Source organism: Mizuhopecten yessoensis, unplaced genomic scaffold, assembly GCF_002113885.1.
Source record: "Mizuhopecten yessoensis strain PY_sf001 unplaced genomic scaffold, ASM211388v2 scaffold10603, whole genome shotgun sequence".
In the NCBI taxonomy this organism is placed as follows: Eukaryota; Metazoa; Mollusca; class Bivalvia; order Pectinida; family Pectinidae; genus Mizuhopecten; species Mizuhopecten yessoensis.
Window position 1 is genome coordinate 819,725 of NW_018408629.1, and position 13,146 is coordinate 832,870.

At 35.9% G+C, this 13,146-nt stretch overlaps 1 protein-coding gene across 2 annotated transcripts in view; it reads right to left on the reverse strand.

The window, feature by feature from the left end:
• Positions 1 to 9,854: 9,854 nt before the first annotated feature.
• LOC110461352 overlaps positions 9,855 to 13,146 on the reverse strand; it is a 28,873-nt gene continuing 25,581 nt past the window's right edge. The window contains exons 21-23 of one of the 2 annotated variants that reach the window (XM_021514795.1): positions 11,856 to 13,094; positions 11,130 to 11,645; positions 9,855 to 10,706 (exon numbers count right to left, since the gene is read on the reverse strand). In XM_021514795.1, the coding sequence (XP_021370470.1) occupies positions 10,438 to 10,706; positions 11,130 to 11,645; positions 11,856 to 13,094 (2,024 nt within the window). In that variant the 3' untranslated portion in view covers positions 9,855 to 10,437. The remainder of the gene's footprint in view (positions 10,707 to 11,129; positions 11,646 to 11,855; positions 13,095 to 13,146) is intronic. The other variant, XM_021514796.1, reaches the window with a different exon arrangement.

A 13,146-nucleotide genomic window follows, 5' to 3' on the forward strand; every position in this document is an offset into this window, starting at 1 on the left:
TGAGAGAGGCTGCTGAGATTTTGAGATACCTGACAATGTTGAGAGAGGCTGCTGAGATTTTGAGATACCTGACAATGTTGAGAGAGGCTGCTGAGATTTTGAGATACCTGACAATGTTGAGACAGACTGCTGTGATTTTGAGATACCTGACAATGTTGAGACAGGCTGCTGTGATTTTGAGAGAGACCGCTGTGATTTTGAGAGACCTGACAATGTTGAGAGAGACTGCTGTGATTTTGAGATACCTGACAATGTTGAGAGACTGCTGTGATTTTGAGATATCTGACAATGTTGAGAGACTGCTGTGATTTTGAGATACCTGACAATGTTGAGACAGACTGCTGTGATTTTGAGATACCTGGCAATGTTGAGAGACTATGCAATGTAAAGAGTGGTTGCTGTGATGTTGAGAGAGACTACATGGTGCTATGAATCACAGTGGGATGTTGAAATGTGTCAGAATTACACTTTTTTCTCATATGTACAAACATCTCATTTCATTCTGAACACTTAATTGTACCAAATATTTTGAATGTTGAAACAAATTGATATTTTGATGATTTAAATTTTGTACTGACACCCAAACCTCACTGTCTTTATACATTCCACAGAGCAGATTTTTTTTATTATATTCACTTCTTAAAATGGCAGTATTTGACATGTTCAAAAAATATTTATACATGCTATGTCAAATGGTTTAACTTCAGGTATAAAAAACAAAACAATTTCCATTCCATCTACTTATAAAGTACAGTTGAGACTAGATAATCCGGCTACCTTTACCTCTGCTGCGTTGGCCAAGTGGTTAAGTCTGACATTCTGCTACCACCAGCCCTCCACCACTAGGTTGCGGGTTTGAGGCCTAAGTGGGGCAGTACGTTGCTAGGTACTGGCCGTAGGTCGGTGGTTTTTCCCCAGGAACTCCGGCTTTCCTCCACCACCAGAACCTTGCACGTCCTCAAATGACCATAGCTGTTAATAGGATGTAAAACACAAACAAACCATACCAAACCTTTGTTCCAAGTGATAATGGGAGAACCCTTATTGATTACATAATCAATTACCTGTCCAGATTAATGCTTACTTTAGAATTGATGATCATACAAAATCACACCTGGTACATGAAGAACTCCTTTTGTTTTGTGCATCATTCGGGACAGGTCCATGTCACTGTTATATCATTTTCTTCTCCAGATCCTACCTAAAGAACAATTGATTACACCAAACTCAGACCTAATATGTGGTTTGACCTTTGGAAAGTTAAAACTTGTGATTTTGGAAATGATTCATCAAAGGTCAAGGTCACTTTTACATACATTGAATTTTGTTCCATACTAACTTCGGAACAAATTAAACAAAGTTTGAACTTGGTTTCTGGGTTTTGCTCGAGGAGAGGGTAACTTTGAGTGATGCATTTCAAAAGTCATGATGGCTATTACATTTTGTATTAAACAATAGATGTATTCAGAACCCAAATTTGTTGTGATCTAATCCAACTTTAAATACAACAGCAAATGCTTCACTTGCACAGCCCTTTCCATTGGAAATCATGTATGTATCATCAACAAATGTTGCTCAGAACGATTAACCATCCTTTGTGGCTCTCTCTTTTAACATATTAGTTGTCGCTGTAGATTTTCTCTGCAACACCCATCAAAAGTGTCCTCAGAGAAAATCAGAGAAATCAGTACCATTGCTACAGAATGTGATGATTGGGTCATCTAATCCAGAAGTTATCTGGAATTCCATCTGATATTTTTTAGATTTTTTTTTTTTGAAATGTTGATTCTTTTCTTAGAAAATGATTTTTTGACAACAATGTTCCGTCAGGTTATAAACTACATTGTATATGTATATAAATGTATTGTGATATGTTTCTTAATCAGGTGGAAGTTTTATCGAGTTTCAATTTATCTTATCACCATGGTGATGCAAGTTCTCATTGTTACTATAGAAATATTGGTGCTAGCATAAATTTGAAAAAAGATAATATGTTGCAAGTTAATATTGTCAATATAATCGCGAAATTATTCTTGTCAAAACTTTTTTAAATACATCAATAATTGTGAGAATAAGGTATACTGGGAAATTTTCGCTGCAGTTTAATTTTCGTGTTTTTCGACCTCTGTAATGAGAGCGAGTTCATCACTACATCAGACATTTGTAAACAAAATAATATACATAGTAATTAAATGTGCAGGGTGAATAAAATATTAACCCTTTCACCACTGTAGACCATACTGGACTCATCCAGATCAATGCATGGTAGAGTCTACTAAAGTTACATAGGGGTGAAAGGGTTAATAATAAGGGCAAAAATTTAACTGGGCAAACATTTTTCTGTATACAGTATGACATCATACATGAGTTAAATACCATAATTAATATGGCTTTGTGGTTGATTTCCATAATAAATGACTTCATGAGCTGCGTGGTGAATACAATCCTCATAACATGATCTCATATTAGCTTTGTGCTTGGGGAAGCTTCTTAAAATGTGTCTAAGTAGCAGTTTGATCAATGCAAGCCTCTATCAATATCTCATATTAGCTTTGTGTGCTTGGGGAAGCTACATAAAATGTGTCTTAATTAGCAGTTAGGTGAATGCAAGCCTCTATCACTATCTCATAATAGCTTCATGTTCACCCCACAATACATGTCAGCTGTTTATTTATGGAAAGCCTCCTGATGTACTACATTATGCAAAATATATACCGGTAGTATCATTTCAGTTTTGTGACATGTATGCTTTTTGTCAATAACCTCAGCTGATTATTTCCTTATTGATTACTTTTCTTGATGTAATTGTTCAAAGCTTCTAGAATTGATTACACAAATTTCTGAATTATCTTGCAGAAATTTCTTACAATTTACAAATAATTATCTGTTCTTTGTCTTCATATAAAATCTCCATGCATGTAGTTTTAGTACGATTTAATATTTTTGAACATGTACTGGAAAAAAGATCATAGTTCGGTTGTTATTGAGCTAGTTATGCTATGAACATCTGGAAATTGATTATTTATTTACATTTAAATAACACATTTATATCTGTCGTAATTTGTTTGTTCACAGATTGAAAAAAAGTGCCTAGTAAGGATTTTTTATAAACATTTGTAAGATACACTGGTTGTAGTACATGTGTTTAAACGTTTACACTCATACATTTAAGTACCCATGGCAATTGGAAGGTCAAATACGATCTATATACATTGATTGAATATATATTTCTTTCTCAATAAATTGTCTTTGCTCATAAGTAACCAGGGCTTTGCTCATAAGTAACCAGGGCTTTTATAAGATATGTACGGTACATGTATATGTACACTGATTGTAATGTATATCATTTTGCCATATAAACGTCTCTACTCAAAAGCATCGATGGCAGATGTAAAGTTGATTTCGGTATACAATATATTAATTGGTTGATCGTCTTTTTCTGGTAGGCCAAATACGGTATAGATACACTGGTTGAACAGCATTATTCTCATCCTCGATACTCCATGTGTTACGCTCACTTTTGCTCTCTGCACCCTTGCATTATGCAAAGACAAAATCGAAGGCTCAGTGTTTGCCACCTTGTGGAAGAGACCAGAAGACTAGTTTGACCCTTTGATGTACACCAAAAGAATTTTGCGGTAGGGTAATGGTAAATTTGACTGGCTTTGAAGTCGGATGTCGTTCTAATCTTCAAAGGACACACATCAACCTAGCGATTGGTCAGTGTTTTTTTTACCTGAAACCGATCAAATAATTTGCCGCATGCATGGCTTCAATTTTGCTATGACATACATTCCAGAGGTGCAGAGAGCGAAAGTGAGTGTAACTCCTGGATATCGAGGATGCCTTCTTCTGTATAAACATCTATACCCACGAGTAGGTAGGGCAGTTATAAGGTCGTATATGGTATGTACACTGTTTTTTTTTATTAGTTTGCCATACACATGTCTATACTCGTAAGTATCCAGGGCAGTTGTAAGTTTGAATTACAGTATATATATACACTGGTAATGTTCTTGTATAAATGTCTATACTCATGATATTGTGAAGGAAAATGTTTTGGTGGAATATCTCTGATTTTTTTTTATATTTATGACTTATTACATTTACATTGCTGATATGACTGTGATAAATTTTGAGATACTATTACGTCAATTTGATGAATACAAGTTTAAAACATAAATATTTTGGCTGATTTTAGGGATCCGAGGAATTTAAGGCAAAACTTGAAAAAAGGGGAATTGGTTCGAAGTTTTGGAAATTAGTTAAATAATAGGTCACGTGTTATCTTTAGTGGTTGTTTCTACCAAAACATGTGTTTCGCCCCGCCCAAACTAAGTGAACAACTAGAGCTGGTGTGACGATCTTTGTTCCTTTGTTCCATTTGGTTCAATGTCAGTGGTTGAAAAATGACTTCACTATACATTGAGACGTCATTCATTAAATGTAGTTGCATTGCGTCCTTATGATGAAGAGGATGGATAATATTTATTTGCGTTATGTTATATTCCACTAAAGTTAAAAAGTATTTCACGCAAGTTAAAAAGATTTCCTCATAATATCAATAAAATGCATTTCACTTACCGGGTTGGTGAAATAATACATAATGCAAAAAAACCAACGTTTATCAATTTTAAGGTAAAAAGAATTTCATTTCACTGAAGTGAAATCATTTTGGATTACGTTTTACCTTAGTTTAACCCTTTCACCACCGCAGACCATACTGGACTCCCATATCAATGCATGGTAGAGTCTACTAAAGATACATATGGGTGAAAGGGTTAAGATGAAATAGTAACAAATGTTAAAACGGCTTGCCATAGTATGGGACATTCCAGGTATTGTGCGAAACATGCAGCTTTCACGACTTAACATGACCTTTTGGTAGAAACCCAAGTTCAATTTCATGATGGTTTGTCAGGATGTTTATCTAACTCTCAGTAGATCATTATGCTAATCAACCACCACTCACAGAGACACTCTATAAATGCCCGAAGGCAATAACAAGAAAGCATATCCCATATTTGCAAACAGAGTTTGCGCAGGAAAATTAATCTCATCTTTCTAACGTATACGGTTAATATATCGTTAAAGGTTTTAATTTCATCATGTCACCTTTTCCGCATTGCGGCATCCGAGAGTTCCAAATTCGTGACGTCATGTCGTTGTTGAGCCATTGTGACTTCACGTCACGTGAAATGGGGTGTACGATAGAAATTTCCTACATCCCCTTCTTACCCTAGACAGCTCTATCTTACATACAGGGAAATGAGAGAAATGCATTTCTCCCACAACTACTATAGGTTTCCTCACTCCCGATTCATTGGATAGGAGTTGGTAATCGTTTTCGGTTACCGAACATTTTTGATAACCCACTAGNCCCCCCCCGGCCGGTAAATCTTGTGTCTTTATACAATTTGAAAACTAACGAACTCAAGTTAGATAAACATGATAACCAACCATCACTGGTTGGGGAACCTCCATATATATTAATTCCAATGTTCTCAAATCATTAACTGGTCATAACATTGTTTTACATTTCCTGAAGCAGCAATATCATTTAATCAGTTTTCATATTTCATATCAAAAGGAGAAAGTATTTGGGTTATAAGCAGTATATACAAAAAAAAAAAAAAAGGTTCCAGGATCACCTGGAGAGAAAACCTAATTTGATATTAAGTACGTTTTTATACTATGGCAATGGATATTAAAAAAATGTATATTATAATCTTGTAATTGTGCATAGTTATTTTTACATATGAAGTATTTAGTATTATGAGTACAGACACTTGGTGCTCGGTGAGGTTGCATTCAGGATTTATGTGGAATGGAGTATAAAAGCAGTTAACCTTAGATGTATGTTGTATATAATGTAAAAAAAAATGTGATTTGGAAAGTTATATATGTCTTATAAAGATAATGTCAAAATTTATTTACTATGCAGTACTATTTATATGAATCCTATAATGCTTTATTGCAGAAGATTGTTTTTCACATGTACAGTGTTTTATTAATGTAAAAATGTCAGCTACTGAGTTATTTCCTCGTACTGTTCACAGTTTCGGTTTGACAAAGTATTATTTTTATATATTAAACTACAAAGTTCAGCCAGAGACGTAGAAAACCATAAATATAGGACATATGTTTCTGCTACTTTGATAAGTCCTGTTTTCTGTAATGTTAGATCTCTACTGATACTCTTTGGGTACACTAATGTCACATTTTTAAGTTGCATTTTCGAGGATATTAGATCTGTATGATTAGATATATAATGCTGAACTTAAAATTTCACTGCTGTTGCGAAAACTATTTTTTTTAACTGTACATGTATGGCATGGTGAAACATAAAAAAGGAATATTAAAATGATGTGTAACATGAAAAATGTAAACTTTTTTTTTTATTTTACAACAATTATGAAACATGTTATTTCAACTTATATTAATCACCTTTGTTGTCCCTGATGTTAGCGCGCGGGGGGTCTTAGTGTGGGAGGAAACCGGAGTACCCGGAGAAAACCCATATGGTCGGGCAGGTGACCCCATATATACCTTTTCATGTCCGATCGGGGAATAGAACTCCGGCCGCTTTGAAGGCAAGTGCGCTATCCACTGCACCACCCGACCACCCTACTATTCCGTCTTTGCGTATTGCAGAGTTATCTTCTCTTGGGAGCAGGTGTTGATTGTTACGTCATTGGTTTGTGTGAGAAAATTACGTCGTTTTCTCAAAAATTGATGACGTTCCTCTCACAAACAAGTGACGTAACAATCAATACCTGCTCCAAAGAGAAGATAACTCTGCAATACGCAAAGACGGAATAACATACATAACACTTACCGTTGATGTTGTCTTTTAAATAACAGTCCCGTACAAGTGAAAGTTGTGCGCAGTCTATTTGATCAAATTATGGCCTGAAACAGGGAACGAAGATTACACCATGTCGGTCAGTCATTCTATCCCGACTTGTTGTCAGGCAATACTTTTTGGAGGAGTTAATTTTTATAAAATACCAGTTCAGATATCAACAAGGAAAGCAAATGAATACATGAAATATGGATGGAGGTATCATGATAACATTTATTTTATAATACTATCAGGCCATTAGATCAAAATTCACAGTAACAACAATGTGTTATGAATATAACGGTTCCGTGGCTTGGTGGGCACTTACTGTAATCGAAACTGAGCAGCAGGGAACATTATTTGTTAGCTCACCTGGCAAAGATCAGTTGATCTCGACCACAGGGACTTGAGAATTTGTTAAGGCTATATTTGGACCTAAACTAAGAAGCGTTTGGATCATCATTGGGAGTGGTATTTTTACCAAAAGTTGATCTAAACCCCTAAACCATGTAAAATTACTCTGAGCACCTTAGTTTTAGGTCTAAATATAGCTTTACAAATTCGCAAGTCCATGTGATCTAGATGATATACGATATGCCTTTATACTATTACAGACTCCAAGTAAAAAAAAATAAAAAAATAAGTATATAAAAAGGTCAAGTTGGAAACAACTTATCAAAATCACAATGAATGCTACATTACTCATCTAATAAGGTATACATGAACGAGAATTTTTTAATGATATTGGAATATATAAATAACTTTCATGTTACAACATGGAAAATGAATAAATATATAATAAAACATTGATCGATAAAAAATCTAAATTTATAAACAAATTTAAATATATAGATATATATATAAGCCCTTATTTGTTGAATATCAGATTGAAGAAGTTTAATTCCTACATTTTATATATATTTTTAGAAAAATTACCACATTTTAATATATTTACCATAAATCTACATTTATAAAAACAACTTGCTGAATAATTTGTCTTTTATGCATCAAGCATGGACGATGACTATGCAGAAAGATTGTCACCTGACTCACAATTACATGTTGTCTTTTAAATAACAGTCCCGTACAAGTGAAAGTTGTGCGCAATCTATTTGATCAAATTATGGCCTGAAACAGGGAACGATGATTACACCATGTCGGGGTACTTAAGAAGAAAGAAAAAATTGAAAATCACAAACGTTTAACTAGTATTTGTTGTCTGTACAGTGGATATGCCTGGTTAGTTCCTTAGCTGGTTAAACTATAGAAATGTACAGTATTAAATGAGCCATGATTATCATCAGGACTCTGTTATAATTATGTCTACACTACAGTTAGGGTATACGTATCTTTTGTCCAAACGGGTACCAACGTCTGATCCCGTAATTCGCCTTTATTGGTTGAGGTGAAATGTTATATAATTCACGTCAATCACACGAAGACATTGCGTGACCAGGGCAAATTAGCTAGGCTGTCATAACGGTAATAGAGCTGGCGGACCTGTTTCAAGGTAATACGTTCTGTAATAGACAGTTGTAGCTTCACGGCGATTCCCCTCCCTGCACTTCGTACCGAGTCACGTTTTGTTAACTTCGTTAACGTAGTGACCCATGGAGTAATTTAATCTTTTTCAGAATTTAGTCTGTCATGTTATTCATCTGAGGGCGGTTATTGGTAATATATGTACATCTAAGTAAAGGTTATTCTATTAAGCTGACAGTGCTTTATAAAGTTGAGATTGGCTGCGCATTATTTTATAATATCCCGGTCATGAAATAGATATAGATGAACAAGCTTTATCAGGTTAAAACCATATTTAAGTAAAACATTAATTTATATGATCATATCTATAAAGCTAAAGTAAAATGTAGTGTATGACCACCATACACAAATAATTCTTACGGCTCTTGTAGGATTTGAGATGAAGTTGACAAAGCTTGGACAAAATCTAATGGAATGCCATATTTCGTCATCTGCATTCAATACACCAAACAATTGGACAGGAACTACTGTATAATGTTTAAAAAAACCCGATATATGCATTTGAGTTGCTGGACCTATTATACAATGCATATATCCATCCTAGAATGGAATTTAATCATACAAAAATAAACATATTTCAAAATAAAAATATTTCAATAATAAAACATGTACATTTATATTCTTAAAGAGCCGCTACCCAAATTGTGATACGATTTTGACAGGATTTCCGTGATATATAAAATTCCTTATCACAGATACACAAGATTTGTTGTTGACAATGACTGCCCATCGTGGTTCATAATAAAAAAGTTTTCTGGCAATAACAAAAAATCCAAAATTGTTCACCATAAAACCATATCACAGAATTTAAAACTATTGTTTACTTCAAAAATATAGCGAGTCGGTTTCAACTCAATGCATTAGTCTCTTAAAACTAACAATGAATTACAACTGTCATATATGTACTTGTATACTACTCCAATATATTGACGAGGAACCAAGATTTAATCTTGCCTATAATTTACCCTTTAAAAAGATGTGTTTGTCGTATACCGTTTCATCTCATTGGTTGACATGCCTACTTCAAAGCGATAGTGGACTCTTAAAACTGAATACTAAACTCTGTTGACGATAAATTTACAAATATCTATACTGTTTCCTTATCTACGTAACCGACCAATTTGTATAGTGCTATGCTAACTTCACCACGTATTTCACGTAGGTGTTCTAGTCGAAATTAAATTCAGCCAAATAAGACAAAAACATCTTATGTAAACATTCAGTTGTATACGAGACATTAGTTACTAGATATGAACTTTCTGTTGTAAGGTTCGTCAATATGGTTCCTGATCAAGAACGGAAGAGCTCCGAGCCATATTTTATAATCATGTAAAAGGTTTTTGCGATGGTAATCGTACAAACGTTTTTTTATTATGGTGATAAAGGCTAAAAAAAAATCAAAAAAATCTTGTTAAATATATAAGATAATCAGCTTTGATGATCACATCCTCGATACTCCAGGGGTTACGCTCACTTACGCTCTTTGCACACCTGGAATATGTCATAGCAAAATAGAAGGCACAGACATAGTTATTTGATTGGACTAAGATAAAAAAAACAACACTGACCCATTGCTAGACTAATACCTGACCTTTCAATATGACAGAGGAGAGACACCCGAGATTTATTCCAGTCAATTTTACCGTTATGCGATAGCGAGATTCTTTGGATGTACATCAAAGTATCAACTAGTCTTCTCCACCCACCAGGTGGTGAACACTGAGCCTTCGATTTCGTCATCACATATTAAAGTGGTGTATAGAGCGTAAGCAAACGTAACCCCTGGAGGTTGCCCTGGATAATATACAAAAGAAACCTCGTTTCTACGTATGTTATTGTCTATGAAAGTTAGACTTAAGTTATAATTGTTTTGATGAAGAAGTCTAATACCATTAGATAACGTAAGGACAATCATAAACTGTTCGATAAAATGTATAAGGACTTTTACAATGATGACAAGTGAAACATGAGAAGGCGAAATAGTTTAAAGTCAGCTTTTAAGACAACGTTATGGGTTGCTAAAACATAACGGGAAACATTACATGCGCTTTTCAGGGATTGAGAGTAAAACTGTCCCTGTACGTTGTCTCGGCACCGGTGTCATACACGGCTGTCACAATCACAAATATTCCCGTAACAGTATCACTTAACTCGAACGTGAACATGTTTCTATCAAACACACGATACCGTACGATATCAGAGAATCCGAGCTCAGTACCAACTGTCAAGATGTATGACGTCTTCAGTTTGACGGTGACGTCAAAGACCAGACTACAGTTAAGAGTGGCGGTTCCTCCCTCAACGAATTCACATGGCGTTCCTGTAGGTAGCAAATTAGGCATTAGGACATTTATAGTCAAACGATTTACTGTTAAATCATTAAGTGATATTATATTTTGTTGTTATTGCTTCGAAGCAGATTAAATAACAATGAAAACATTCTAAATGGTATTACCTCCTTCTCAGATTATTAACCTGCTTAGAGCAGACGAGTCATATTGCCTTTGAGCATTACATAGTATGTCATACTAACGCCATATGTTGATGTGTTGTATTTGATTTCGCAAATGTCTGTTTGTAAAACTGACATATTTGTACAAGACAAACATCCTCCTAAATCTGGTTATACACATACATAGTCCAGAACGCTCATCAATTATTAACTATTATTTTGATGTGTAAGATAAGATTGAACAATCATATGACAAGTTGTCTTCTTGTATGAAATGAAATACATCATTACCTGTCAATATCGGTGGCTGTCGGAGTACATAAATGGTAGAGTTGATGGTACCACTTAGCAGACCTCTCTCGTTAGAGCCCCTTACTTCCACGCCACATTCTGAGCCCTCAACGACGTTGATGGTGCTTGAGGTAACATAATTATGGAAGCCCACGTCTACCCACGATGTTTTGGAACCGTTCAGGTAATCTATACGATACTTGTATGTGACGTCACCTTCAGGATAGTCGAACTCGTCCCAGTGGAACTTAAGATACTCGCCGATCCGCGTCACGGCCTGACCGGTCACTGTGGACCCATGAACATCCAGGAAAATTATACGGCTGTCATTGTGTCCGGGTGGGTCCAGAAGAATAGTGACCTCATTTGTCTGTGTCTGTTTTATTATTCCAGCATTGTTTATACACGTGATGGTGCCTATTATCCTAGTACTATGTGGGATAATGAGCGGTTCTGACTCAATCCTTATGTCCATTTCACTATCGCTCTGTTTTTCTTCAGACTTCCAAATTGATCCTGTGTTCATAACATATAAGTTTCGATGATAAAAAATCTGCATACATGTAGTTAAACAATTCATTAGTCTCTTGTTGTTTATTTTGAATTAAATATTTAATAATTTTTACTTATTTTAACACTTTTCATTAATTGACAATGACATCTATTTCCTTCCAAAATATAGTATTTTTTAATTACTTACATGTAGGATATTTTTTTCATGCTTACCACAGAAGACATCGCAGTGCACGTGCTGGCTTTCTTTGTCCTCGACCTGCCACGTGACAATAATCAGCACGCGACCATCTTTTTCGTTGCTGTATTGAAGCTGAGGGTCTGTAATTGACGGTGGAGTGTGGTCGATGATAAGTGGCGCAGACCGGAAGTAGGACCGCAGACCGGCCTTGTTCTCCACCACCGCTGTAGCATGTATCGGAGTGCCATGGGGTAAATTAACAGGAAACGAGTGATAGCCTCCAGTTAGCACGGGTTCAAGGTCACGAACCTGGTATCCATGGGCAGTTGTCCCTACACCTAATTCTATATCGCTGATATCACTTTCGGGATCAAAGAACTGCAGCATGGCGGATACGGTCGAAAACGTTATTTGTCGCAGAGGAGTTTGGTGGGTTGAATAGTTTTGCCAGTTAACGTCATTACATACCTGCAGAACAACTGTAAGATTGCTAAGGTTGACCTCAGTGTCAGATACGTTGATTGAGAAAACAAGCTGCTTGTCTGAATCCACCGTGAAAACATGAATAAAAAACTGACGAACGAGATGAGCCTTGAATGTATGATCGTTGAGAGACACGACTAAGTTAGTATCCTCTGTGCTGTTTGTTATCGCTACCATTAGTCGACACACTCGTGAAGTGTCGACTAAACTCGTGTTCCATTCTTTACTTAAAGCATTCATGCTTATTGCATGTGTCTCATTAACAAGCGTGACGTAGTTATCACATTGGTAGGCGACTGGCGGGGAGGAATCAATTATTATAGACGTAGAATAAACTTCTTCACTTTCTTGTCCAGACATATCCACTGCTTTTACAGCAATCTTGTAGCTTCTACCGTGAAACAGGTGTAGACCTGGAATTGTAACTTTAGTTACTCTACCTACTGACTGGAAAGACAAAGAAGTGGAATTGACCTCTGTGTCAACGACCGCAACCTTATATTGGTGTATGTGTGAATGTCTATCCATGAATCCATTCCAGGACGCTTCCAAGGTATCGGTCGAGGACTGACTCTGATGGTTTTTAAAGTTCTTTGTATTGAACACAGTCCCCGGAAGAGGGCGCTCTGTGTCGACAACGAAGCCATCAGAGCTGTAGGTGGACGACAGGTTTTGCGTGTTGACAGCAGTCACCGTGATGTAGTATCTAGAACCCGGATGTAACTCCAATCCAGTCCATGTGAAGTTCGTTACTTTTTCTACGTTAAGTACTGGTGATGTGTCAGAGGCTAAAACAGAAAAAAATCATCATCTTGCTTAATCCCGCTATTAAAATGATAA